This window comes from Centrocercus urophasianus, unplaced genomic scaffold (assembly GCF_019232065.1).
Source record: "Centrocercus urophasianus isolate 14NV4802_14NV808 unplaced genomic scaffold, USGS_Curo_1.0 seq_22, whole genome shotgun sequence".
In the NCBI taxonomy this organism is placed as follows: Eukaryota; Metazoa; Chordata; class Aves; order Galliformes; family Phasianidae; genus Centrocercus; species Centrocercus urophasianus.
The window spans coordinates 8,778,224-8,804,961 of NW_024884778.1; the positions used below are offsets into that span (position 1 = coordinate 8,778,224).

Consider the following 26,738-nt stretch of genomic DNA (forward strand, 5'->3'; position numbering starts at 1 on the left):
AGGGAGCCTCGTTGCTCTGCAGATAGTTGAAGCTGTGGTTTCCCAGTCCTGAAGCTGAAAAGGAGGCAGTTCAAAACCAATAGGAGTTCAGTGAACACCCATTAGGTGAGCACACTGCATCCTTAACATGCTTTGTATCTCCCCAGCTCTGGTGGCCGCCAACTTCTCATCTCCCACCATGAACGCGCAGGGCTTCCCCTGCCAGAACTCGAACACGCTACCTCGCAGCTCCCACCCCATGAGCCCCCGCACCACCATGCTGAGGAGGAGGCAGAAGAAAAAGGAGCACAAGAGCTCATGTAAGTGTGTGGTGAGCTGGGGATGGGTTAGGCATGATGCTGTGCTCACCTTGCTGGCTGTTGGCTGGCATAGGCCTGCTCATCACAGCAGTCAGGGCCTTGGTCTCCCTTTGGCACCGCCTGTGACTGTGGCTGCCCTAACTTCTGCCTCTTTCCTCCTCTCAGTGTCGTTGGCCTCCAGCACGGTGGGTCCTGGCGGGCAGATAGTCCACACGGAGACGACAGAGGTGGTGCTCAGGGGAGACCCTTTGAACGGCTTCGGACTTCAGCTCCAGGGAGGCATCTTTGCTACTGAAACCCTGTCCTCCCCACCTCTGGTCCGTTTTATTGAGCCTGACAGCCCGGCAGAGAGGTTAGAGACCTTGCCCTTGGATGCTGATGGTGCTGCTGCTGACCATTTCATGGTTTGGTTTGTTTTTTCTCCTCAGAGGCTCATTTAGATATTTACTGTCATCTTTGTAATATCTCCCATTCTTCACTGGGCATGGTTTACTGTCACTGCCATTTCTGCACTCGTCGGCTGACCACGGCCTCCCTCGCATCCCAGGTGAAAGTCTTGGCACCAGGCTGTTCTCAGAGGAGGGAGTGTGTGACTGTGTGTGAGCACCATTCCCATCCCTTTTGTTTTGCTTTTTTTTTTTTCTTTCTTCTTTCTCATTGAAAGATAAAGCTTTTGTCTGGTTGCAGAAAGAGGAAAAAAGGTATATGAGTGAGCCCTGGAAAGTGTTATCTGCTTGGTTTTGCTGTAGCAGAATCCAGCTACATAAATCGACCTAAAAGTTTTGAACCACCAAGGAGAGCTCTGGTATAGGATCTGGAAAAATAGCATAAAATGCTGGAAAATAGCAGAATGTGGGAGCAGCATTGCTGCTGTGTGTGACTCTGAGGGTACTGAGAGCAATGAGCCCTTCAGAGGCTGAACCTCAGCATGGGAGCCCTGGTTAAACTTCTTCCAAAGTCTTTGCTGGTATAGATGCCCTCAAATGATGTTACTCTTGCTGGATAGACCAGGTCCTAGCGTGGGACTGGTGTTGCCTTCTTGTGCCATCCCTGGTTGTGGCAGGGTGGTAGAGAGCAGCACAAGTGTGCGAGTCCAGGCAGGGAGCACAGGAATGTGGAACTGGCATAGGAAAGTGCATTGTCCCAAGCGATGCAGGTTAAGAGGGATTTTAAAAGCCTTTTATGCTTTTTGTTTGTTTGCTTTCAAACAGCAATGAAAGTGATGGCATTTTGGATTTTTATCCTCTATTACCAGGGTGAAGTCGGCTCACAATGCAAAGCATTGAATTTCTTCTATAAATCGGGCAGCAACAAAGCCTGCTGCCCAAGGGGAGAAGGGAGATGTGCTGCAAGCTGCCTTGGCTTTGTTTTATCCCCTTGCCAAAGCCAGGTTGAAAGCAAAGCCTCGTGGCACAGCCCGGCCTGTCTCAATGTGCTACGCGCTTCTCTCCCTCACGGCTCTCACCCAGCAGGTTTCGCACTTCCCCGGGTGCTGCCCTCTGCTTTGTGGTGGAAGGGAGCAATCCTGTCTGTGTTTGCAGTATGGATTTGATTTGGGGATTAAATCTCTGCAGTGTATTTCTTCCTTTCCTAGACTGTTTTTCCCCTCTGGAAGGTAGACACTTTATTGATCCCTGTCTCTAACAGACTTTCCCACTCCACCCCTGTTTTTGTTTCCTGGGTGCAAAATGAAGCCTTCGGAATCGGAATGAGACAGTGGTGTGTCCCTGGTTATCAGCAGGGAGGGTCAAATGGGACAGCACATTTCTTTCTTTCTTGCCTGCCTCCAAACAAACAGCTGTCTGTCCATCTTCCCTCCACTGTCATAGACAGCAATGGAAGAATATCTGCCTTGTCCATCTCAGTATCCAAAATCAATGCTTCCTGCTGCGTTACATGTTTCCTAGCTCTATTCAGACAGCTGTTTGATCATCATATTTCTGGCTTTTGAGTGTGAAGAGTTTGCAAAAGGAAAGTTCAGCAGCCGCGTAATGTTATCAGCACAGCTTTCATCTTCTGGGGGCTGTGACTCACCCATCAGTGTGCTCACACAGATGTCAAACAGGCACAGATATACAAACACGCACGGATGTGTGCTTCTAATCCATACAGGTCAGCTCAGGGGTGTGTAAGGGCACCACACGTTGTTTTCTGCAGCCAGTGATGTGCTTGCTCTGCAGCTGGAGTGACCACTCATACTAATGACAGTGAAGGAAATCTTCAGCCCGCACCCAGCCTACAGCTTGAATTTGTGCTGCTCAGTGTTGAGCAAGGCACCTCTGCTATTCTGCTGCTGTCTTTGTGCCCAAGGAAATAGTCATGACAAAATGCAAATCTCTGCAATCCCAAGGAAATCTTCCCATCATGGACTCCAACACATCCATAATGCTGTCTCTCACTGTGGAAGATGCTTGAACTCTTGTTCTGATTTCAAAGCAGTTCTCCCCATGATCTCGAAGTACTCTGTGAGGTCTCCCGAGAGAGTGCCCATCTCTGAGATGTGTGCATCAATCTGGGGAAGTTCTCTGTGGACTTCATGCAGGATCCCCCAGCAGAGCCAAGGAGAGGTCTGCAGGAGCTTTGACTTCCAGGGCCCTGTTCCCAGCACAGAGACACGTGGCAGTTGGAAACTGATGGTGAAATTCTAGAGTTAACAAGGCACATCGAGTCTTCTCACTCTTGTAGTTGAAGCTAGGAGGTTACGGCTTCACTTCACAAACTTTTATTAACCTGCAAGACTGGGATTTAGACCACCATGATCCACTCAATCAGTATTAAAAGAAATAAAACTCTTCTCATGTAACAGAGCTTGTAAAACACTGCAGCAAATCTACCTTGAATGGAGAAGTGCCATGTTTTGTGAGGGGGCAGCTGTGGTGGAATGGGCAGTAAATGTTTGCTTTGATGCTGTGTAAAAGGTTCCCATAATCTCCCAGACCTTGTGGCTGAAACAGGTTGTGTCCTCCTTGAAATGATGAAGTGATGTCTGTGTTGGTTCCTCCTTTCCCAATGGCGCATAGTGACCATAGCAAGAAACCCCTCAGTGCTGCAGGAGACCTCTGTCTTGTGCCAGTCACCACCTTCGTATTTGTGAGCTGGTATTTCCAATGTGGTTTTGTGGCAGCATATATATCTGCAAGCTCAGGAAAGGACTGTAATTAAATGATGAAGTTATTCACAAGGTTGGATTCACATATGCTCTGTGGAGCTGTCTGTCCTAATCCAGGTCTCCTTGAACAAACGCTTCTGAATTTACATCTCTTAAAATAGCTGCCGTTTTCCATGGGTAGCATGAGCTCAGGCAGCAGAGTGAATGTGTTTCAAGTTTAATATCTTCCCACTAACAAGATAACCTTCCTGGGCTCTCTCCAAACTTAATCATATATGAGCTTTTGATGGGCTGCAGACAAAAACTGTTGTTTGTGCATTTTTCTCCAGTTTGGATGTGAATGTTTTTTGTCTCGATACCTGGCCTTTCATATACATCCTGTTGTTTGGAGGTGAATAATACGGCCAGTATCCACTGCCTTTGATGTTTCCTTCATGTGCTCGGAAGCTGCAGTACCATCTTTTCTTACAGTGGCAACAGGTGTGAGTGACAAAGAGTGGATGAAAGGATCAGTAAAAATAAATAAACAGTCTTTCATAAAATATCTACAAAGTTGATGTCTGCAAAGGTCAGGGCAAAGAATTTGTTTGATCATTAAACAGCAAGGGAATAAAGGTTCTCTAGAGAAGGCTTAAAACAGGATAGCTGATCCTTTTAAGGGAAAACTTTGTGGTAAAACAACTCCAAATGCAGAGGTGAATCTTGTTCCCATAATTCTGAATCTATTTTGGAAATCACACTGTAGCTTACATTAATGATGGATCAGTGCTTTCTCATGCTTAGCTAAGTCAGTGGACAGCCTTCCAGATAGGTGACTAGTGGAAAATCTGAACAGATGTACTCTGATGAAGAATGTGGAGGAGGATGAGAATGAACAACCTGTTGCCCATGGCCAGTCATGGGGAACTCTTGTCTTTGTAGAGCCATCATGCAGTTCAGATTGCAGCTGCAGGAGGTAATGTGCAGGATTGCCTTCCTGGTGAAGAAGAGGGTAGACAGTGAATATAGTGGTTCATGTGCCAATAAACATTGGCCTTTCAGGGCAGTTAACACAGTATCAATGTACATTTGGCTTCCAGAAATGCAATTACAAGGGATAAATGATTATCCAATTTGCTGAGATGTTTCAGTGAGTTCATTGGATTGTAGCTTCAGTATTAGCCGCGTATTAAGCAGAGGACTCTGCACAATTTTCAGTGCCATTAGGTGGTTTCCAGTGGGTGCAGGCACAAAGAACGAGATGTATACTATTAGGTAGGGTAGGAGGGCACATGTCCTTGCAATTTATCACTTGCATGTCTTGGCCATGGTGTTGGCTTTCAGTAGAGGAAGGTTTTGTTGTTTTTTTTTCTTTGGAAGTTGCGGGAAATATGACAAAAAATGTTGTTTGGGAGTGAAATATGTCGAGGTGAAGCCAGTCACAATGCTTTCATGCCCTGCGACCTTCCAGGCTGTACTGGCCCTGGGACACACATTGCAGAATGAATTATCATCTGTTTGGGGCCACTGCTGCAGGATTTGTCACTACTTTCTGTGTTCTAACAGATTTACCTGTCAAAAAGTAACTCATGGCTGGCTGTGGGGTTATTTCTTTTCTTCTTTCCTCCTTTATCCCTGCCTCCTTTCCCTCTTTTCCCAATGTGGACTGCAGGTGTGGGCTGCTGCAAGTGGGAGACAGAGTCCTTTCTATCAATGGCATTGCAACTGAGGACGGGACTATGGAGGAAGCTAATCAGCTTCTGCGGGATGCTGCGCTGACGAACAAAGTGGTGCTCGAAATTGAATTTGATGTTGCAGGTAATTGCAAAGGACTTCTGGCTCCTCAGCACCTGCTGGACTCTACCAGTGCTTTTGCTAACCTGTAGGAGGGATTGTGCTTACAAAAATATGTGAGGTTTTCGCTAGGCTGCAGAGACTGAGAGGACCCTTTGAGGGCCTTTCCCATTTTCTGTTGTTCTCTAATGTGCACTAAAGTGAAGAGTCCTTTCTTTCATCCTTCCATAAATGCCTTCTTCTCACAACTTGGCTGAGAGAATCATAGCGAGTAGATGAAGAGGCCACTTACTCTTTAAGCATTCAACCATTAATATGAATATTTGTACTAATCTGTGGCCTTGAAGCAAGAAGGGAGCTGAAGCTATTGGCTGAAGTGTGCAGCCTTGTATTAAAAGAAAAAGGGTTTTTTCATTTTAATTGACAAAGATGGCGCAGATTTGAAGTACAGCATGATATGAGCAATTCACTTGATGTTCAGGGCATGTATTTTTAATGAGAATCCAGATTTTAACCTGAAGTCCTCAGGGCTTCAGATAACAACCTTATTTGAACCTATAAAGCTGAGTTTGATGGGCTTGTTTTTTCTTGGTTCCAAAGAAACTATCCATGCCACTGAAAACTCTTTTCTCCTATTTTCTTTTTGTCTGTTTCTGGTTTTATAGAGTCTGTCATACCCAGCAGCGGCACTTTCCATGTTAAATTGCCCAAGAAAAGAGGTGTAGAGCTTGGAATTACAATCAGCTGTAAGTATTGCTCAGCCTTGCACTAGCAGTTGCAAGAGCCACTGCTTTCCAACATGGCACATCAGAGAGGCCCAGCAGAGACAAAAAGATTATGTGGGGTTTTCTGGTAGCGCTCACAGCACTTTCAGTTTGTTCCAAATTGAATTGGATGTGTGGCTTTTGCCTCCAAGAGCTGGCAACTGCAGAAGAAAAGCAGCTGCTGAAGGGTCAGAGCAAAGGATGCCTCTCTGAGGGGCAGCTGAGCAGTTGTTGTGTGCCACAGACTAAATATTGTGCTACGTTATTAGCAATATTATTTTTATTTCCAGGCCTTGGTGGGCTCCAAGGGAACAAGGCATCAACTTTTTTCTTTCTTCTCTTTCTTTTCTCCTAGCTCTTGGTTGATTATCTTTGTTTATGTTTTGGAGTCTATTCTAATTTGAAGACCTTTTGGCCTCTCTGGGGAAGACACTGTAAGGAGATGATGACATAGGCAGATCCATGCATTCTGGACATTTGGAAAAACTCTGAAAGAGCAGTGAAGGCACTGGCACAGGGAGGTGGTTCAGTCACTGTCCCTGGAGGTATTCAAGAGATGTAAAGTGGCACTGAGGAACATGCTAGTGGTCAGTACTGTTGGTAGGTTGACAGTTGGACTGGATGATCCTAGCAGTCTTTTCCAACTTTAATGATTCTGTGATTCTTTCCCAAATTTCGGGTATGCTGAAATCTTCTTATGACTCGCACCAGTAATTTTTCCTGTATGCGTATGTGAATGGTGTCATATCTTTCATTGCTGGGTAACCTGAGTTGAATCATCTTAGATTGGCCATGCCTAGAGGCACCTACCGTATCTCAGATCAGACAAAGCAGCTTGTGAAAATACAGTAATGGGAGCTTATGTCTCAGCCCTCAGGAGCACAGACTGGGCTATCTCTGGGGCATGGAGCCACAGAATCAGAAGAGTCGTTTGAGTTGGAAGGAACCCTGGTCCAACCCCCTGCAATGCATGGGGACACCAGCAGCTCCATCAGGTGCTCAGAGCCCATCCAGCCTGACCTTGGGTGTCTCCAGAGGCAGGGTGTCCATCACCTCTCTGAGTTGCTAAGAGCACTTTAATAGTAAGCTTCATTAAAGTAGATAAGCTATTTGCAATTACTTCTTGGCATTTGCAGCATTAGTTGCTGAGTTAATTGGAGATGTTGTGGTCTAAGTGGGTTGTTTCCCAGAATAGACATCTACATCTACAGGGTGATTACTTTGTCATTTCCTCTCCCAGTTTCCCCATTTTGTGCTACGTGAATACTCACAACATGTAACGTTTGGCTTGCTAGTATTTACTGTTTGAAGACACCAGAGTGCTTTCCAAAAGCAGTGGAGTGTCCATAATGGCTGTCACTGTAGGCAGAGCAGGACCCAGTGGGGCAGAGCTCACACTGCGTTCCCCACCTTCTGCGTAGGCATTGCAATGTCAGGTGGAAACCCAGGATGATGGATCTGGTAGCAAGGATCTGCTGGCCTGAGCATGGAGAGGATTTCACTCCTATTAAGCTTCAAAGTTTAGATTTGATTTGGGACCGGAGAGCAAAATGAACCTGGAAGTTGCTAGCAAGAATATGAACTTTTATTTGTGGAGTCTCACTTAAATGGATCTGCTTTGGATGTGCATTTACACTTCAAACATATTTTTATGTTGAAAATATTTTCGTTTGAAATGTGTTTAAAAAATCGATTTCACACTCTTTTTGGAAATCACTGCTAAATAAAAAGACAGCGACCCCTGGGTTTTAAGTAGTTAGATGCCCACTGTCAGTGATTAAGCTGAATGAAGGAATAGATTTGATCTTTTTGATTGTTGAACATGTTTACAGGACGTTGTTTAAGTAATGAAAACATGAAAACCTAAGATTATACTTCATTGTTGGTGAGTCAAAACTAAAACTGTATCTATAGACAGAGCAAGAGATAGCAGCAGAAAATGCGGGAGCAAGGATGAAAGTTGAATCCTAATTCTGCTTTCATGAATAAGTCCCCATAAACCTATTTCCACAAGAACCCTAGCGAATTATATCATCATTTTGTCACTCTGCATCTGACCAGGCAGATAAATATTCCTGTGTCAAACGTCAGAACGAAAGCAAGCAGATGTATGGTAAGTACCTCCTGCAGAGACATGATGTGCATGCAGGAGTGTGATGCAAGCAGCAGAGAGGAGAGATAAAAATAACCCTTCTCTGTTTTGCTCAGTTCCTCCAACTTGTGCTAACTTGAATGTTTGTTGTGATCTAGAAAGAGTTTTTATAGCTTCTTTCTATCAAAGGAAGGCATATAACTGCTGCTTAAAGTGGAAACGAGCAGATTAAATAGGTGACAAACTGGTTGGATCAGTACAAGACCCTCTGCACTGTCATGGCCACATCCAGATTTGGGTTTGTTCTAAAATATCATAGTATGGCACACTGTAAATGAAATATCACATAATCATTGGTATTGGAATGGACCCTTAAAGGTCATCCAGTCCAACTCCTCTGCAATGAACGGGAAATCATATGAAACATGAGTTGTTTTTGTTGAGTTTTATCTCTTGGCTTCAGCAGGCCCACTGGAGGTTAATTCCTCAGTTTGGGAAGGTTTGTGACAAGTAGGCAAGAAGTGTTACGACCTCATCAGAGAAGTGCTACAGAGATAAAAACCAATCGAGTTGTTGCTGTGCTGTGACTCTCAGAGCTAATCGGGAGATGGGCCGAGCAAAGGTGGGGGAGAGCAGGGTTCTTGATGGATGCGCCGAAAAAATTCATATAAAGCAGCTGGAGGAAGCATAAATCTGCCGGAAAGCCTCATAAAAGGGCTGGGAACCCAAGAGGTTTGTGTATGAGGAGGTCAGATTTTGCTGGTTTTGCTATGGGTTTACAGAGGGGCTTGCTCCTGGCTGGGGGTGAGTGCAGGGATGTGTGGGTGGTGACGTTCAGTTGTTTGTAGAGACCTCTGAGGTGCTGTGAGTGGTGGGGATGCAAAGAAGTGCCACGTGAGGTTTCTGACACAGTGGTGTGAAGATCTGGCTCTCGTTAGCCTGAACCGCACAGCTCCGTTAGCAGAACACACGGCACGCAGTGCTCTGATCTTTCTGGCTGCATTCAGTTCTAGTGACACAGTTATCCCTTTGTAGATTTTTTTCTGTAAATCTCTCACAAATTAAAATCCCTAACAGCAAGAAGCGAATAGCCGTGTTTTCTTGTGCGTTCAACGCCTGACCTCTTCAAATTAGTTATCCACTTGCTGTTAGCCTCTGGAAAATGGTAGTTGATTCCATGAAAGATAGCTTTTCTGTTTTCCTTCTTTTGTCTGCTCATTCACCCCCTCCAAAGGCCAAATGTGAAATTCACTGTAGGGCATGGGGGTGTTGGGGCTGCTTAAACGGGCACTGAAATTACCTGTCATGTCAGCTGTGCATTAATGCTTTATATAGCATGTTTATCAAATTACCTTTATATATCTTTACAAATCAATTCCTGTGCCCTTGCTGGGAAGTACCGCAGATAAGGAATAAGCACTGTTATCTGCTTGTGGATGATAAAACCGGAATTTGGATAGGCAGATAACTTTAAGTCTCTTAAGCGGTGTAATCACTGTCCTAGTGAGAAGATGGAATCTGTGAGCTGACCCAGTCCAGCTCTACTGGCACTGGATTAGCCTGGGACTTGCCTGGCAGTGTGTCCATGAGCAGCACTGTGTCCCCACAGCTTCGCCGACATCACAAGCAGAGATTTGCAACTGATTCACTGTGATGCTTATACCAAAGTGAGGTATTCTGTTCAGGCTTTGCTACCTGAAGGGTTTGAAAGGATATAGATCTGTGGTGGTGTAAGCATCCTGCTGGTGGCACTCATAATTTACCCAGCTGCTAAAACTAATGAAGGGTAGAGGAAAAAGTTGGGTCCTGGGGACTAGATTGTCACTGCTGCTTTTTGTAATCAATTTTGATTTGCTTTTATTCCTTTTCTCATTCCTTAGCTATTCTGAGATTATTGGGTTTCAGATTTTGTTTGTTTTTCCCCTTTATAAGAGTTTGCTTTCTTAAATGTATTTCTTGGCGTTATTACAATTTCTTTAATTACATGTTGGCAGAGTGCTGCCTCAGCTTGATCAATAACGAAGGGCATTTATAACCGGTTGAAGCGCTGATGCGTGTGAGATATGTGCTTGTGCTCCTTGGAGGGGAATAATTTACCAATGCAAGTCATTATGCATTCTATTAAAAACACAGAACGGACATGTGTTTCTGGCCTTGTCATCCATCAGAGAGTAAATGCCGAGCGAGCCAGAATCCCAGCAGAGGTGGCGAGAGACTGAAAGCAATTTATAAAAAGTAAATAACAGTATTGATCAATTCACCTTTTTATCACTGCCCTGTCAGCACCGCCAGGCAGTGTTTCATGGTGAGTTTCTCCCCCACCCCACGTTTCTGCCTTCACTAACTGTTGATTTATGGAGCTTTCTCTGGGTCACTGGGGGGGGATTTCAACTGTCTTCTGTACTGGCAAACCCACCAAAACCACAAATCCGTCCGAAAAAGAGCTTACTTGCACCCCAAGTGGTTTGTCCTGGCAGGTGAGGGCTACAACCAGACCTCCTGAGGAGATGGTGCGAGTATCTACAGGACAGCTTCTGTCTCTGTTGTGATGTCTCTCTTTCCCCTCTTTCCTTGGCTGCCATCTCCCCTTTTGGATGGGAGAACAAGGCCTGGAGGCAAGGCTGGATGTTCATGGGGAAGGGCACTGGGATGCCAAAGGGGAATGAATGGAGTTAGTAACTACTGTATTTAAATTGAACAGGGAGCGACTGTTCAGTGCTTTGAGATTTCTCTCTCTTTGAATCCTATGCCTCTAGAGAGAATGGTTGTTCATTAAGTCCCTTTAACTTACCCGTCAGTCTCATGGGTGCTGACTAATAGTGATGGCTTTGTAAAGCCTTCCAATATCATACCCAGTGACTGAATGGTTATTTAAAACAGAGGACTATCGTGTGTTCACAGGTTGGATAGTCTGATGGTAGGGAGAGGGTATGCCATTGTGCTTTCTCCTCCATTTAGCAGGTCTGAAGGAAGTCTGTTTGGCTGTGTCAGGTGTAGGGGTGGCTGTCCCCAGCCTCTCTGCCAGCACTGTGGTTCTCTCTAACCCTCTTCTGTCACACAGCCTCTGCTTTGAATCTAATAAACAAACCTCACGGTGAAAAGCACTTCTGGAAACCTGGATCGTTTTGACAGAACCAGGCTAGGCCGCGATTAAGCACGCAGCGCCGCGTGCCGGGCTCAGCACCTGCGAGCTGCTGAGTCTCCATCACTGCCACTCCTACCAGTGCCTGGGCACCTCTCCCAGCCCCAAAGACACATCCTGTGTTGAAAAAGAGAACAGCAGTAGTGATAGCAGCATGTTTCTGTGCACTGTTTGTCCATGACAAGCGACCTTCTCAGGCAGAGTGGGTCTTTCTGTGTTGATTTTTAGCCATGTCAGCCTTCGCACCTCTTGACGTACATTGGTGAATGGGTTGGCTGGGCCGTGCATTGAATACAGATTGAATACAGCTGTGAGCTTTTGGTGAACCTCCACGATCCATTCATTTCTCTTTGATCCACAGCTGCAAGCTGCGTGTGGGTTTCTAGATCGGAACTGCCTGTGAGCCGGTAAGGCATGGGGAGAATAATTCCTCCAGGTGCCTCATCATTCAGCAGTCTCATTGCCATGGCTATTATGAAATCAGTCACGGTCTGCTCTGACCCAACTTCTACACTCAGCTGTGTTGCAGCTGAGATTGGCAGTCATTTCACACTGTTTGGTGGAGAAGGTTTGGTTACATATGGGAGAGGGTATCCTTAAAGGTGACAGGCATAGCACGTATGTTTTTATATCTTACAAATGAATACAAATAGAAAAATCCAGAGCAGAGATGTTGGCAAGTAAAAGCGCTTATTCCTTTATGTCTGACTTTCTGGGGCACCCTCTCGCTCTTGCTCAGGCAGGTGGATCTCTGTGATTGATGCCACATACCTTGCAGATATTTTAATCTCTGACCTGCACCCGATACATTCAGATGCTTTGAGGTTTTCTTCCTTCCCATGCAGTTTTTGCTGAGAAGCTCCATCAGCCTTAAACGAGGTGGTGCAGTTCCCATAGCAAGGCTGGAGGGAGTGACAGAGGGTGGGAACTATGCTCTTGGTGTATGTTTGTTATATGGATAGCAGGGGGGTCAGGAGGGAGTCAAGTCATAAATCCCTCTTGGGCTTCTCAAGAGAGCAGCAGGTCCTGCAGGCAAATTGGAAAATGCAAATGCTCCCAGATATGCATGCTTGCATCTCTCATGGGCTGAAAATGTTCACAGTCTGGTGGGGGGACAGGAGGATTGGAATCCCCTCCTCCGCCTGAGAGCAGTCTGGAGTTATCTGGTTGTATGACAGAGTGGTCTGGGTAGCTGAACCCCATGGAAAACATTTTTTTTTTTTTTTTCTGGATTGTTTTTCACCTTGAAAATTTCCTGTCCTCTTTTACTTCAACATCAGGGGAGGGCAGTCAACAAGAATTTGCAGGGATTTACTTCTTTTTTTCTCCTGGTTGTGGCTTCCTGAAAGTCAAGTGTGAAGCACCATTTTGTTAGAGGATGTTTTCTTTCCTCCCAACTTCTTCTCCCATCTTAGATGGCAGGCTAAGTTTTGCTCCTGTTTGTCTCTTGCAGCTGCGAGCAGAAAGCCTGGGGAGCCTTTGATCATCTCTGACATCAAGAAGGGGAGTGTAGCACATAGGTGAGTGCACAATTTCCCACCTGCTAAACCTATGGCAAAATATCCAGTCCAGTAATAAGAGATTAGGTAGACAGATTCCCATGTGATGTAGCACTGAGGTATGGATTTTGCCATTATCCAAGCATATGCTAGGCCTAGAAGTCTCTCTTTGACCACAGTAGGGTTTGGAATGAAAAGTTAAGCTAATAGAGAGGATGGTGGGGGCACTGATTCAGAAGTCTGCTGAAGTTGGATGTTTAACATCTATGAGCACATGCCATGCCTCAGATAGTTTGCTGTGTTTCAGCTGCTGCCTGGATGAATTGAGCGAGTGAATTGTGGGCACTGGTGGAGATCTGTGCCAATAACTCAGCCTTTTTTGGCTGCTCCTCTGATTCTAACACCTCCTAGCAAGGCTTTCAGGGGAATTTAGTACTCATGAAGGGCTGGTTTTTAAGTGAACTCGCTTGTGTGATCATTAACTGACAGATATTCTGCCTTTTCTGAAAACTCACATTTTTGAGTGCTGTAGGCTACCCAGACTATATATCCATAGAGGTGAGAGTATTAAGCTGATGTGCCTGTCTTGTTCTGTGCTGATACATGCTCTATGTGAACTTCCTCTCTGTACATTATAATTGCCTCAGACCCTGCTTGTACTTGTTTACCAGAAAAGACCAAAGAGAGGGGGGGGAAAAAAAAAAGCTAATATTGTCATCACTACTGCAGAACTGAATGCATTGCAGGATCTGAAAGGCAAATACAAATGCATTTCAGTTTTCTTTTCCTTTCCACATAGAACTGGCACCTTGGAGCCGGGAGACAAGCTGTTAGCCATTGATAACATCCGACTCGACAATTGCTCAATGGAGGATGCTGTGCAGATTTTAAGGCAATGTGAAGACCTGGTCAAATTGAAGATTAGGAAGGATGAAGATAACTCTGGTACAGAAATCCTGATGCAAACTGGTGCCTGTCCACTTTAATGACATTTCCCAGTAGGTAGTACAGACTAACAAAGATAAGGGCTGCTGCCTCTCTGGTCACCACTTTCCAATTGATTATAGTCTATTTTTGTTATTGTGCCCTTAAATGGAGTTTGGAAGGTTAAAATCCTGTTTGGTATGAGCACAGCTGAAGACTGAAAGCTTGTGCTTCTAAATGCTACAAGTCTTTCCTGTGACCTTTTTGATATGGCAAAATAAAAAACTGCATTGCTGTTTTCTCTTTCAGATGAGCAGGAGACAACCGGTGCCATAATCTACACGGTGGAACTGAAGCGATATGGTGGTCCCTTGGGAATAACCATCTCTGGGACGGAGGAACCCTTTGATCCCATTGTCATTTCGGGCCTGACAAAAAGAGGGCTGGCAGAAAGGTGAGGTTTGGGGGTCAGAAGGGTCAAATCAGTGTGGCAAGGGATTTTGATGTTTGCAAAGCTTTGAGTCCAGGGTGATGCTGCCCATCTGGCATTTCAGACCCATGTGCTTGACATGTAGGGTGGCCAAGACTGTGCCCTTGGGAGGCAGTGAGAGAGGTTTTAAGCAGGGTAGAATCAGATCTAGTGTTGGTTGCACACAGCAGCTGGGAGAATGTATTCATCTGCCTCTTTTCCACTGAGATGCTTCCTAGTCTGTGATCTTTTATGCCATGGCTTGCACTGGGAGAGTGCCTACCTGCCCTGAAAAGCATTGTATCCATCTAGTCAATGTTCATGTGCTGCTAAACTGCAGCTGATAGCCATGGCAGTGGTGTGGCCTACGGAAACCACAGATCTTAGGGCTCTTCTGGTCCTTGCTGGTTGCAGTCTGTTCTGTATGAAGGAATCTCACTGTAGGACTGCTCGGAGCAGCAGACATTTGTACTGCATAAAGGTAGCTGCAGATTTACCTTTAGAAGCCAGGGAGGTTGTCTCTGTGTGTGCCTGGGTCTGAATATATATGCATGTGTGGGATTTAAAGGATCAGGACACTGCTGAGAATATAAGGTGGAACTGAGTCATACGCTGTATCTTAATTACTCTGTCTGTATGGTGCTGTGACTTGTAAGAGATGACTCCAGCAGACCTGACTCATGCTTCTCATGGGGTTGCTTTCCTCTGTGCTGCAAAAAATCTCTGAACAAATAGATGTGAAATGCTGGACGTTGTGGAAGTTTGCTTTCTGTTCTGGTGTTTCAGTTCTTTCTGCTCGAAGACCAAGCTCCTTCTGAGCTGAACTATAATACAGTTTGGTGCATCTTTCTGCCTCAGGTTCCTCAAGCTCCTAGTACACGTAGTGCCGCTCATTTCCATTGCTTTCCTTTGGTACAGAATACCAAGAAATAAGTAAGAAAAAGGGATGCACTTGGTTCTTCTCTTTGGGGATTTTGTATCACTGTCCACCACCAGGATGTAGTCTTTTTTCCCTAGGGAACACTACCCATGCAGTATCTGAGGTTTGTCAACATAACGGTGCTGCGCTGTACTGGCAGCACAAGAGAGGTTCAGAACATGAAACTCAGATGCTGCCAGGCAATGGAAGCAGTTCTGTACCTTTGTTGCTCCCAGTTCCTTTTGCAGTGCTGTGGCTGTTCTTCCTTCGAACTCAGATGCGCATCGGTGACTGCTCTGCAGAGAAACGTAGCACAGGCGAGTGCTGCGGTGCTGCTGAATTTTGATCAGGAACTGGCACACAGCAAGGAATGAAAAGCCTTTTGAGGAGAGCAGCAGAGCTGTGCAGCACTATTGCAGGCTGACAAATGGTGGTGCCTGTGCCGAGGAGCAGCATGGGGATGGAGCGGCACGGGGATTTCTCCTGGTAACCTTGGCTCCTTGCAGGGAGAGGAGTGCTGGGATGAAGCCTGTCTGCAGAAAGGTGCATAGTCTGCTGAGATGGTGCACATTTTTCTCCTGGGATTGGCAGAAAGGATTGGCTTGGCCTTCTAAAGGAAGAGGGATATTCCTAGTTTTATCCTGATTTATGTCTTTCCTATCAACTGTGCCCAGCTCCATGCCAGAGGCACTCTTAGCTGGGCTCTGAAGGGTGTGATGGGTTTCTGAAGGACAGGAGTTAAAGCTGTGCCTGCCTTTTGCTGGAGCACAGCATGTGTTTCAGCAGTGCTGGTGTGGGGTGCGCCGGATCCTGGCATCTTAAAATGGGGATGGGGCTGCATTCCTGGGGAGGCACAGGGGGATAATCTGCACTGCGGCTCTGTGCTGGGGAAGGCAGGCTGTCCTCTAGGACCTGTCACATGTCTGTCACAGCAGTGACAAGCTGTCTTAGCTGAAAAGGCTTCAGATGCAGATGACTTGGATTTTATCTTGACCTTCAGTATTTTTCTCCTTGTACATGTCCCATCCTATAGAAACCTAGAAAGGCAGCACAGGCTGTTGGGTTGATGTCAAGTGATGGCTTCTCTGTTTCCCTTCCTTCAGTGCCTGTGCGTGACTTTGCCCTTGGCCATGGGACTTGTTTTTGTCTATGTGGGGAAGGGACCAATACTGTTCATTTTTGGTTGAGGTTTGATAGTTCTCTAAAAGTGATTTTTCAGTAGTCACTGATATTTTGAAGGATTTCAAGAGCTTGGCAGTCTTCTCTGACGCCACCTGGTCAAACAGATATAGGAGGAGGCTGCAGGAGGGTTTTGTCCAGGAGTACTCAGCACCAGCATGTGTTGAGAAGGGGTGTGGACTCTGCCCATGCCCAAGGTAAATCCCTGCCACCTGCATGCAGTGGACAGTGGAGGGGATTGATTCACTTTTTTTGCCAGCCCCTTGATGTGACATCTCTTTGATATTTTCTGTGTTCTCCTGCAGAGCAGTGGTGGTGTCCAGGGGCTGGCAGTGGGGAGAAATGTTCATGAGAGATCAGCCCTGGCTCAGCGCTCTGGCAGAGGCTCAAATCAAAGGCATTGCAGCCAGGAAGGGTCGTATTAAAGTGCTAGCAGTTCAGCTTGGTTTGGTTTTGACTGTGTAGGTGAAACTACAAATACTCCGTTTGTAGTGTGATCTATACTTGGAGTACTTTAGTTTTCCCCGAGGGCTTTTTTGGGCTGATTAGGATGGGACAATACGGACATCTAGTGGCTGTGCAGGACCATTATGACAATCTGAATATCTCAGCAGCAGCAGAGCGAGCAGTCCTGCCTGGTTGTTGTGTGGTTTCCTGGTTTAATTTATGTGCTGTGAAATCATACGAGCATGGAATGATTAAGGTTTGAAAAGATCATCTAGTCCACCTACCATCAATATTCCCCACTAAACCACATCCAAGATGTTTTGTAGTAGATATTTTGCAGCAGCATGCCTCTGAAGTTGCATGTTAGGGGGAAACACAAGGAGTTGTTTTGCCTGCTGTCTTGACAGTGTATGAGATCCCACTTCTGCAGGAGCAGCAGTCCAATTTGGACTGGATACAGCCTTGGAAAGAAGCACGTTGCCATGGGCAAAAAGATATGACTGTCCAGATTTGCATCTCCTGGCTTGATCACGCAAGGTCTCTGATAGCTGAACATCGCAGCAGTGCTGGAGGAAAGGATTGCTGCTCTTGCGTGCCAGCATTAGGGAGCATTGGAGGGAACTTAAAAGATATCATAAACTGATTTGCAACTTGCTCAGCTCATCTATACCCACACAATCTGTGTGTGTTAAGCTGGGTCTTTTGTTAGTTTGTTAGTTTAGCTTTGTCTTCTGTCCATCCTGTGAAACCTGCTCATCAGTTCCACCTGTAGACACTGCTCCACTGGCAATACATGTACACCCCCACCATGACTTTAAAGAGTTTAAAATGTAGTCTGGTTTGATGTCCGGCTCTCAAGAGTCCTAGAAACTGAAGTGGGCATACGTTCATGTACCTGTATGTATGTACATACAGGCAAAAGCTGGTGTAAGCCAAATTCTCGGTAGTGTTGATGAACAGGATTATACAGCATGCCAAGAGGAAACCTAGACATGTTTAAAGTGTTGAGAGTTAATTTGCTATTGCTTGAAGCAGCAGCTTAATGGCCTGAGGAGGATTGCCTCTATGAAGTCCCTAACAGCACCTCTCCTCTCCAGAACCGGAGCCATCCACATCGGTGACCGAATACTTGCAATCAATAATGTGAGCCTCAAGGGCAAGCCACTGAGTGAAGCAATCCACCTGCTGCAGATGGCAGGGGAGACAGTAACGCTGAAGATCAAGAAACAGATGGAGAGTGAGTTGGGGGAGCCTGCTTTGGGGTGGGAGTCTGCAGGAGACCCTACACACGGAAGGGTCTTTTCAAGAAACCCCATCTCATTCCCTGAAGCCAAGTGTCTCGATCCTTGCTATGAAATACTCTTTTTTCCACTTCTGACACTTAGAACTGTCACAGTCACTTGCTGAATTAATTGACAGGCAAGTGCCAGTTGGAGACTCGTTAATCGTTCTGAGAATTGAAGCAGGTGTAATTGAGATTTCAAGGTAATTGCCAGTTAATCATGATGAGCAATCTTCTGAATGGTTGGAAAATAGGGACTTTTAGAATAGTGGTAAAATAATCTGTTCTCATTGACAAATGCAGGCTATCAGTGAGCATTTTTATCCCAGCTAAGTTCTATGAGTTGGAGATCCAGGGTGTGGATAGCTGACAGGATATTTAATCAATGAGGACTTCGTAATGTTCAGTACAAGAATGCTTGTGCTGAGAAACCATTCCCTGTATAGCTTTTACCTGAAAGGGAACTTGGTCTAGTGATAATAAGGGCCTGTTATTACTAAAATAACAAAAGGGAAGAGCTTCATCATCGCCATTCAGCTTTCCGTTTTCTCATCAGTAATCAGAGGAAAATTCAGTCTCAAAGTACAAGGCCCAGGAATTCCACTGTTGTCTTGAGATTGTGTGGGAGGCTCTTTGGATGGTGATCAGCCCTGAATTGGTACAAAATTGCTCAGTCTTTGATGAGGGGTTAAAAATTCAGCTCCATAGTTTGGTATCAAGTTGTGTTGTTGTGGAAATCTCACTGAAACTTTGAAAAATGGAAACTGCTTAGAATAGAAAGTTTGGCACAGGCCTTTCTCAGTTACCTTTGAAGAGCTGAAGAGGTTCTTCAAGAGCCTTGGAGTACCTGAGCTTGCTCCCACAGCAACATAAGGCTTTCCCTGAGTCTTGTTCTTGTGCCTTCTAAAGTGACTTATTCTGGTTTCAGAATCCTATCCCAAGAAGTCTGGGAGTATAAATGAAGTGAGTGACCCCGAAGACGAACTGACGGACTCCCAGAAAACAAGCAAGCTGTCTGAGATGTACTCTACCACTATTCCTAGTGTAGACAGTGCTATGGAGTCCTGGGACGGCTCCGGCATTGATGCTGGGTATGGAAGCCAAGGTAAGATGACTTTTCTCATGGGTCTGTGGGCCAAGGCAAAGACAGATAGAGCTTCCAAGTCTGCCAGGAGACTGAATGTAAGCCAAAGGCTGTGGTCTGACTGTGCTAGCACAGCTTCTCCCTTTCAGCAAGGAACAAAATGTATTTTAAAATGCATTCATGTGGTACTCTGAGTTGATACATCCATTTTAGGTTTTTATTGGCATTGTTTCTTCTGGCTTACACAGATAGCATCATACCATTCACAGCAGTTTCAAAGCCATTGAAACATTTTACAATTCACATAATCAGATAAGTATTCACTGTCCATATGTCTTACAAAGTATTTGGCCTGTAGCTCACTTTTAGTTCCCCAGAGAGGCCATGTAGATTGTATTAATCCTCTACAGGATGTCTTAAAATCCACAAGAATGTCTTGTGACTAGAAGCACTCAATAAAATAATTAAGGTAATACTATGAGACAGCATCTCTGACTCCCTGGTGAGTGATCAGATGTCTTGGAGGCCAGATCTATTCAGCTGTGGTTTCTGGCAGACATATGCAATTGGGATGGAGGATGCTCCATCATGGGAATAAATTTTCACTTGGAGGAATGCGCTAGAGAACAATCCAGTCCAGATTTAGTGATGTAAGCTAGTATTAGCCTGTGTTGAAGGAAAACAAACCCTAAAGCACCTTCGCAAAACGCTGCTCAGGTTTGAGTAGGGAGCTGTGCTGGGCTTGGCAGGAACGTGCCACCAGGTGGCTCTGAATCCCAGGGATCCAGGCCTTGTCTTCTTAAGGAGGAGGTGAAAGTGCTGGCACCCAAGGGCCACCTCTGTGCATACATCTCTGCGTCCAGTCTGCTGCAGGGTCCTGCACCCAGGGACCTTGTTCCTGTGCTATAGCAAGCAGCAGATGCTCCTGCCTGGTATAAAACATTGGTGAGCACTTTGCTCTCTCCAGAGCAGTTTAACCTTTAAAAACACAGAGGAAACTCTCAGCTAAATGAAATAACAGGCTTTGGCATTTTGAAAGGAAGTTCTGGCAATGTCTTTGGGTATTTCCAGTGCTCTTAGCCATGCGGGAGGTCAAGTCTCCCTTAATTATGTGTTTCTCTGTTACCTCTTCCTGTTCGCTTGGCACAGGGACGATGGAAGTGAATGATGTTTCTTGGAAAGGCTGTGGGGATTTCTCTGAAGTGTTCAGTGGGCAGGAGGAGGTGGACAGGGGACTTGGGAGATTTATTTCCATGGCAGCTGGCACCGACATTGCTGAGGAATGCTCTGTTTTGAAGGGTTTCTGTCCAGACAGCTCCTCGTGAGACCTGGAGATCTTGTGATTTGGTAGGGTTGGTTTTACGTCTCTGGAACAAGACATCCCACAGTATGGGAAAGTCCTTGGGGGCAAACTTAGCTAAACTTGTCCAGTTTCTTCTTAATGGACCCATTTGATCCTGAGAAGTTGCTTTGGTTAGAGTAAGAAGGTATGGGAAGAATATCTCCTTTGGAAAGACTGAAATGAAAGCAGTATGTAACCTAAATTGCTTCAAGTTTGCAGTTTGGGGATGGAAGCTCTCTTGGCATTTACTCCTTTTGGGTTTTCTAACCAGATGTTACCCCTTTTTTCCCCTGCCTTTTGCCTTGCCTAGGTACGTACATACCTCAGGCTGCAGGCATTGCCCTTCATCCACATGAATGGAGACACAGCAGGCAAAAGAGCAGCACCCCTCCTGCGGACCCCAGGAAAAGCTACCCCTTCATGGATGGGAGCTTCAGTGAAGATGACTGGGACAAGCCCAGCAGGTGCGGAGGGGTGGGAGGAGGTAGGGAGGCCCTTCTGCAGATGTGGGGATGAGAGGGCACTGATTGTGATGGAGTGGGTTAGCCAGAGGTCAGCAGTGCCCCATCGTGGCATCAGGCATCTGTGGGGTGGGTGTGGAGTAGTAATCTGCTCTATCAAATGACCTCCACAGAGATGCTCTGTGGCATCTCTGCCATGGGCTGGTGACACATGTCTGGAATTAGAACAGTCTCAGCTGCAAGGACCACAGGTTCTTAGCACATCTCATACCAGAGGCTGAAGTACTTTCTTAGCTCAGGTGTTACAAATGGGCACAGCCAGGGCTGTTCCCTCTTGTGTTGGCCAGAGACTTTTGAATGAGGATGCAGCTTCTCAACACAAGCTTTTTTGATGCCACAAAGCCAAAAAGGCCAAAAAAAGCTCTTGGAGGACTAGTGTGAGGTTGTATATCTGAGATAAAATGTCCTAAAGGTGTGGCTGGATGTCTCTCTCCACCACACTTTGGTCCTTCCAACACACAGACAAAACCACGCTGCATGAACATAGCCGAGTTAATACCCCCAGCTCAGCCAGAGTGGAAGAAAAATCCCACAACTCCCAGGCACACAGAGCAGATTGCAGGTGCTGCCTCTTTTGGGGTAAAAATCCTGCTGAATCTGCCCCAGCCCCTCCCTGAATCATGCACAGCAGAAAAGCCCTGTTGCCCCGTAACTTAACCCTCCCCTTCACATCCTTCAGAGTCCCCATAGTTGTGTGTGTCGTGTTGTTGCTGTCAGTTCTTTTCTTTTGTAATTATTTTCCCTTAATTTTTGTTTGTCCAGACAAAACCCTTAGAACATCTCATGGCCATTTCCACCTATTTAAAGATGATCGAGCTGGCAGGAAGGCTGGCAGTGGCTGAGACTTTGTTCTTGTTTTGCCTCTCAGCGAGAGCCGGCTCACAGAGGTCGCTGCTCTCTCGTGGCCTTCCCGGCGAGGCCACTGGCAGCTGAAGTTAGCAAATCTGAGCCCTCGAAACCCTGTGTGTCCCTAAAGAGGGCTCCGAGCCCTGATGTCAAAGTGCAAGTGAAACAGTTCGTGCTGCCGAGCCCTTTTCGTAAGGGAGAAAAACAAAACCTCTCTAACCCTGGCTGCCCTTAGCCTGGAAAAACCTGCTGACCCAGTGGTGTGAGGGCTGATTCATCCAAGTCCTGGGTGTTTGTTGTATCTGAGAGACAAGAAATCCATAACTGGAAGGGACTTTTGCCTCTTAGGAAGCCTGGAGCAGGGGAAGGAAATGAGTAAGGGAAAAGAATTGAAAACTCCTTCTCAGGGGGGAATTTTGGTTTGTTTTTATGAAGTCTTGCTGGGTGTTTTTTTGACCTCTCTGCCTGGTGTTAAAAGCTGCTGCTTTAAAAGAGGTAGGGGGTGAATTTAAAATAATTTTGATTAAGCCATGTCAGATACCACTCTGCAGGCAGGCCACGATCCCACAAGGACCAAAAGTGTGCATGTTTGAGGTTATGCCTGCTACAAGCTCTCCTTTAAACAAACGGATGAAAAGCAGAGCACATGCTAAAGACTTTGCTGTTAATACAGATCTGGAAAAGGTGTGCTATTGATAGCCCAAAGAGTTATTACGTATAACTGAAGCCAACCTCTCTTTGATTTGTACTCAGGTACAATGTTTTGGCTTTGCTAAGTGGCTCTGGTGGAGAAGTGTCCCTTCCCACCTGTGTCACTGATGACCACTGAGCTGTGCAGGCTGCTGCCAGATGTTGCACAGGTGGATCTTTGTGCAGCTCCTAAATGGATGCATGGAAGATGCATTAAGGCTGCTTTAATGTTACCCTCCTCCCATGGCACATAGTGAGCGTATTGTGATCTTGTAGCACCACTGAAAGTTGCCTTCAAGAGGCTTCTGTTAAAATGAGTGCTGATGATGTTCACATTACCGTGCTTGCACAGACTAGAGAAAGGTTGTCAGTACTCCCTTTCTCTGTAGCCAGAGAACTGGAGAGAGTCTGTACACAATGTAAATGACATACTGTAAATGGAGCACAGAGAGACTTCTTGAATACAGAAACTTACTTCCTTGGCCATCCGAAAGCAAAATGCAACTTGGTTTGTATGAGTTATATGCTGACACTGTCGATATTGCTGGCTGTAGTGTATTTTACTTGTCCAGCCTAGGGCAATCATTTTTATATACATCTTTGCATTATTTACTCTCATAGAGACCTAATGTATTTACCATTTTCTCACCATGTCTGTTACCCTCTGTGTTTTTCTCTCTCTTCTCAGGTGTTCTGTGTCTCAGATCTGAGCTCTATCCCATCAGCCTTTGTACTAACAGTCTCTGAGGCTCCTGGTTTACCCATAACGCATCCTTTTTTCTTTCACTTCTCTATTTCACCAAAACGTCTTCCTAAACCTACAATCTTCCTACAGGCACTTTTTAATTTACCCTTTGAACTTTGACATCACTACACCAACTTAATTCTTCCTTTGAAGGACGCTTGCCCCGTTAGTAAATGCATGGAGGTCTCGTGTTCGGACTCTTGTCTGAAAAGTTCATATTGTTTGCTTTTGTATATGAAGACTCTTCAAGTCTCTGCTTTTACTGGTGAGACACTTGCTGTAGCCTCGCGGCTTTCATCCTGCTGCAGAAGAGTGCTGACAATGTTTGGTTCCTACGTTACAACAGATACCCCAACCGCCAAAATGGCCTTGAGACCACTCACGAGGATAGTTTTTGGCGTGTTTTTGGAGAAGCTTTGGAGGATTTGGAAACATGCGGCCAGTCTGAACTTTTGAGGGAGATTGAGGTAAATCACTTTTGGAATTTGCTGCTGATCTGTTCTGCTCTTGACTTGAATGCTAAGCAGTTTCCTCAGATGTGTTGATTGCTCACAGCACCGCTGTGCTGTTAGTGGTGTGAAGAAGGGTTCGAGTTGTGGCATTTCAGGGATGTGTGATGGGTACCCACACCTCATCAGGCAGTTGCTTGCACGTTCTTTCCCCCGGGGCCGAGAAATTACCAACCAGTAACTTTGTGCTCTTTTTGCAAATTGCTGCTGGCCAACAATCTTCACCTGACTGTTGGCAAAGCTCCCCTATCAAATGATAAGTCCTTACGTGGGGAGATACTGTCTGTCATAAGCACTTTGAGGCCAAGCAAAATGAGCCTCCCAAAAAACCCATTGGGACCAAAACTTGCTTTAAGTATAGACAGGAACAACATGCATCTTGCATTCAGCTGTCACTTAGCCAGAAACTGTTTCAGTAAAATGGGTAATTGGAAGCTTTTCAGCCAGCCTTCCCCTGGAAAAATCTGAGAAAGTAATTGCTTCCTGCAGAAATAAAGGTGTTTCCTCTCTTCACGAACCACTTTCTCTTTTCTTTATCCAATATGCTTTGGAGGTCGTGTTATTGTGTCCGGTTATTGGATGGGGAGCCTGCATTACTAAGCTGTGGGATGCAAATAAAGGCCTCCCTTGAGACTGCAGAGCAGTGGGCAGCAAATCTGCCCGGTGGGATGGAACCCAGCAGTGCAACCCCACGAGCTGCTCCCTCCTTATGCCTCCTGCATGTGGGAAGTCTGGGGAAGGCTTGTGGGGCTGGGTCCTCCATTGCCCCAAAGATGGGGCTGTAGCTAAAGTAGTACCCCAGGGTTGGAGGAGAAGGGAGGAGTCTGGAAATTGGTTTGCTGTTCCAGCAGATTGTGCAGGAATGGCATCCCCATGCAGTGCCTGATAAGGTGCCTGGAGAGATGCCAGCTGTCACACTACTCCAGTCCAGTAACACTGGATCTGGGTTGGAAATGGTTTTCTGGGCATGTCTGGCCAATGTGCTTGTTTCCTCAACAGAGGGTGTAAAATTCCCATTACTGTCAGTGGCTATTTAAGAAAAAGTACCACTCTGAAATGATGCATAGATGATTTTCTTCTGCATAATGGCGGATCTTAATGCAAAAGATGGGATTTGTTTGGCTACTATGAAATGCCACGACAGAGAAAATAATCTTTCTGTCCATTTCTTTTGCAGGGATGTGTGGGCTTTTGAGTCATGCTGCTTAAAGGCTTTGGAGCTGATACATTTGGAGCAATGCTTTTAAAAAGAATTTAAAGAAATTCTGCAAAATGCAGGCAACCTCTAGCACTACCCATGTTATCCTAAAGTGATGGATAAAATATGGAAATCTTTTTAGCTTGTGAGTTTCCTAGCATATTTGAGGAGTCTTCTCTCAAAAATTAATCACCTTGAGTTTGGATAACACTCAAAAACCTGCTACACACTCAAAGGATTTCCATATTTTTCCATCTCCATTTGGGATAACATAGATAGTGCTGGCATTTTCATCGCTGCCACCAGAATCTACTTTATTTACCTATATTGTTTCAGCTTGCAGAAAAGAACCAGAGGCCTTGATTAGATATTTAGTCAGGTGATATTTCCCCTGTGTGCAGGAGAAATTGCTCTTTGACTTGCCATGGTTAACACTGCTGAATTTTGCTGTCTGCTCCCCGCCTTTCCTTTTCTTTCCGCTACCTTTTGACATTTAATAGGACTGCAGATGTTTGGAGCCTGAACTTCATAATGATGGTTTTCATAATGCTGTTTAAATAGACTCTGGAACCAGTTGAGGTTCCACAGACTGGATTCTTTACTCCTTCATTAGCTTTGATCAGTGTAATTTCATTAGCGAAACGCATTGCCAAATGGAGTAGAATCTACTTAGGGGCATCGTTTAATGAATGCTATCAAGGATGACCAGGCTTAAAAACTACTTAATTTCATATTTTTTTAACTCAGTTTGACTCATTGAAGGCTCCCATTTACTGACAGATAAAATGATAATTTCTCTGCTGACTTGGCCTCAGCAGTGGTGCTGCCTTCCTGGGGCCGTTGCCAGCACTGCGCTGTGCTGATGACGGGCTGCAGCCCACAGAAGTAGGCTGGAGATCCACCAATTCCTGTGGGAGCTCCCCTGAGGTCAGCATGTTCATTTGCCTCGATTCCCTTGTTGTCCTCTCTGCCATTTTTATTCCTGTGTTGTCTGTCTGCTGCCACCTCAGCGGAGTGACTTTGTGCCCTTGCCCTGCAGGCATCCATCATGACAGGGAGCGTGCACAACCTGGGCCTGGAGGGCAGCAAGCTGCTCCTGGACTCCGTCAACCCATCGGGGCTGAGCCCATTGAGGAAAGCAAACTCCAGCTGTGACAACGGACAGACTGAGAGCAGCAGCTCCCCTGCCAAGAAGAATGAGAGGAACCTGGACATGAAGAAGATGGAGAAGGAGATGCAGGAGATCATGTCCCCTACCCCCCTCGAGTTTCACAAGGTCTGTGTTGCCAAGGGTTGGTTTGCCTTGGCACAGTGGGACCTCGATGGGAAAAGCTGATGGATGTGTTGCAGCCCCATAGAAAATGCTCCCTGTTGACCCTTTGCCAGTGGCACACACCATTCAGTAAGCTGCTTTTTTTCTGAGAAATCATTTATTTTCTGTCCCCTTCCTCTTCATTCCCAGCCTTTCCTAAATGGGGTGCAAATGGTAGGACCTGAGTGACAGGATACTTGTTTGAATTCAGTATGCGGGTGATTGCAGCCAGTTTAAGTGTGGTGCAAGGCAATGGTAATTAGGAGGAGTAATTAACTGTAGAAGCTGTTGATGCAGAATGCAGGCAGGGAAGGGAGCTGGAGAGGTTTCAAAAACTGATTCCTTTTTCTTTCCTAGTGATTTTACAGTGAAACATGCAGTTAGGGCAGTTGGGAAAAACAACTTCTTGTTTGATCTGCTTTTGTCCTTCAGGGTATGGCAAATGCAACTTTAAATAAAACTCCTTTCCTGATGGAGGAGAGCTGAGTAAGTAGGTGTGTTATAGGGTGAGAGTTCTTTCTGCTGGAGTATCTGGTGCTGGAGGTGTTTGGAGCTGAGGTTGGGGCATTGCCCTGGGCACTGTCCTGCCCATG

The 26,738-nt window shown here is 45.8% G+C and overlaps 1 protein-coding gene across 3 annotated transcripts in view; it reads left to right on the top strand.

The window, feature by feature from the left end:
* The window catches only part of GRIP2 (glutamate receptor interacting protein 2), a 68,272-nt gene that overhangs the window by 36,433 nt on the left and 5,101 nt on the right, over nt 1-26,738 (top strand). For 2 of the 3 annotated variants that reach the window (XR_006169721.1, XM_042823634.1), the window contains exons 11-22: nt 147-299; nt 465-651; nt 5,060-5,205; nt 5,847-5,927; nt 12,633-12,699; nt 13,478-13,623; nt 13,912-14,056; nt 17,714-17,853; nt 18,827-19,003; nt 20,635-20,788; nt 23,473-23,593; nt 25,873-26,109. Coding sequence is in view for 1 of the 3 variants with exons in the window: in XM_042823634.1 (XP_042679568.1) it covers nt 147-299; nt 465-651; nt 5,060-5,205; nt 5,847-5,927; nt 12,633-12,699; nt 13,478-13,623; nt 13,912-14,056; nt 17,714-17,853; nt 18,827-19,003; nt 20,635-20,788; nt 23,473-23,593; nt 25,873-26,109 (1,754 nt within the window). In the remaining 2 variants the exon portion in view is untranslated. Of the gene's footprint in view, nt 1-146; nt 300-464; nt 652-5,059; nt 5,206-5,846; nt 5,928-12,632; nt 12,700-13,477; nt 13,624-13,911; nt 14,057-17,713; nt 17,854-18,826; nt 19,004-20,634; nt 20,789-23,472; nt 23,594-25,872; nt 26,236-26,738 lie in introns of all 3 variants that reach the window. The other variant, XR_006169722.1, reaches the window with a different exon arrangement.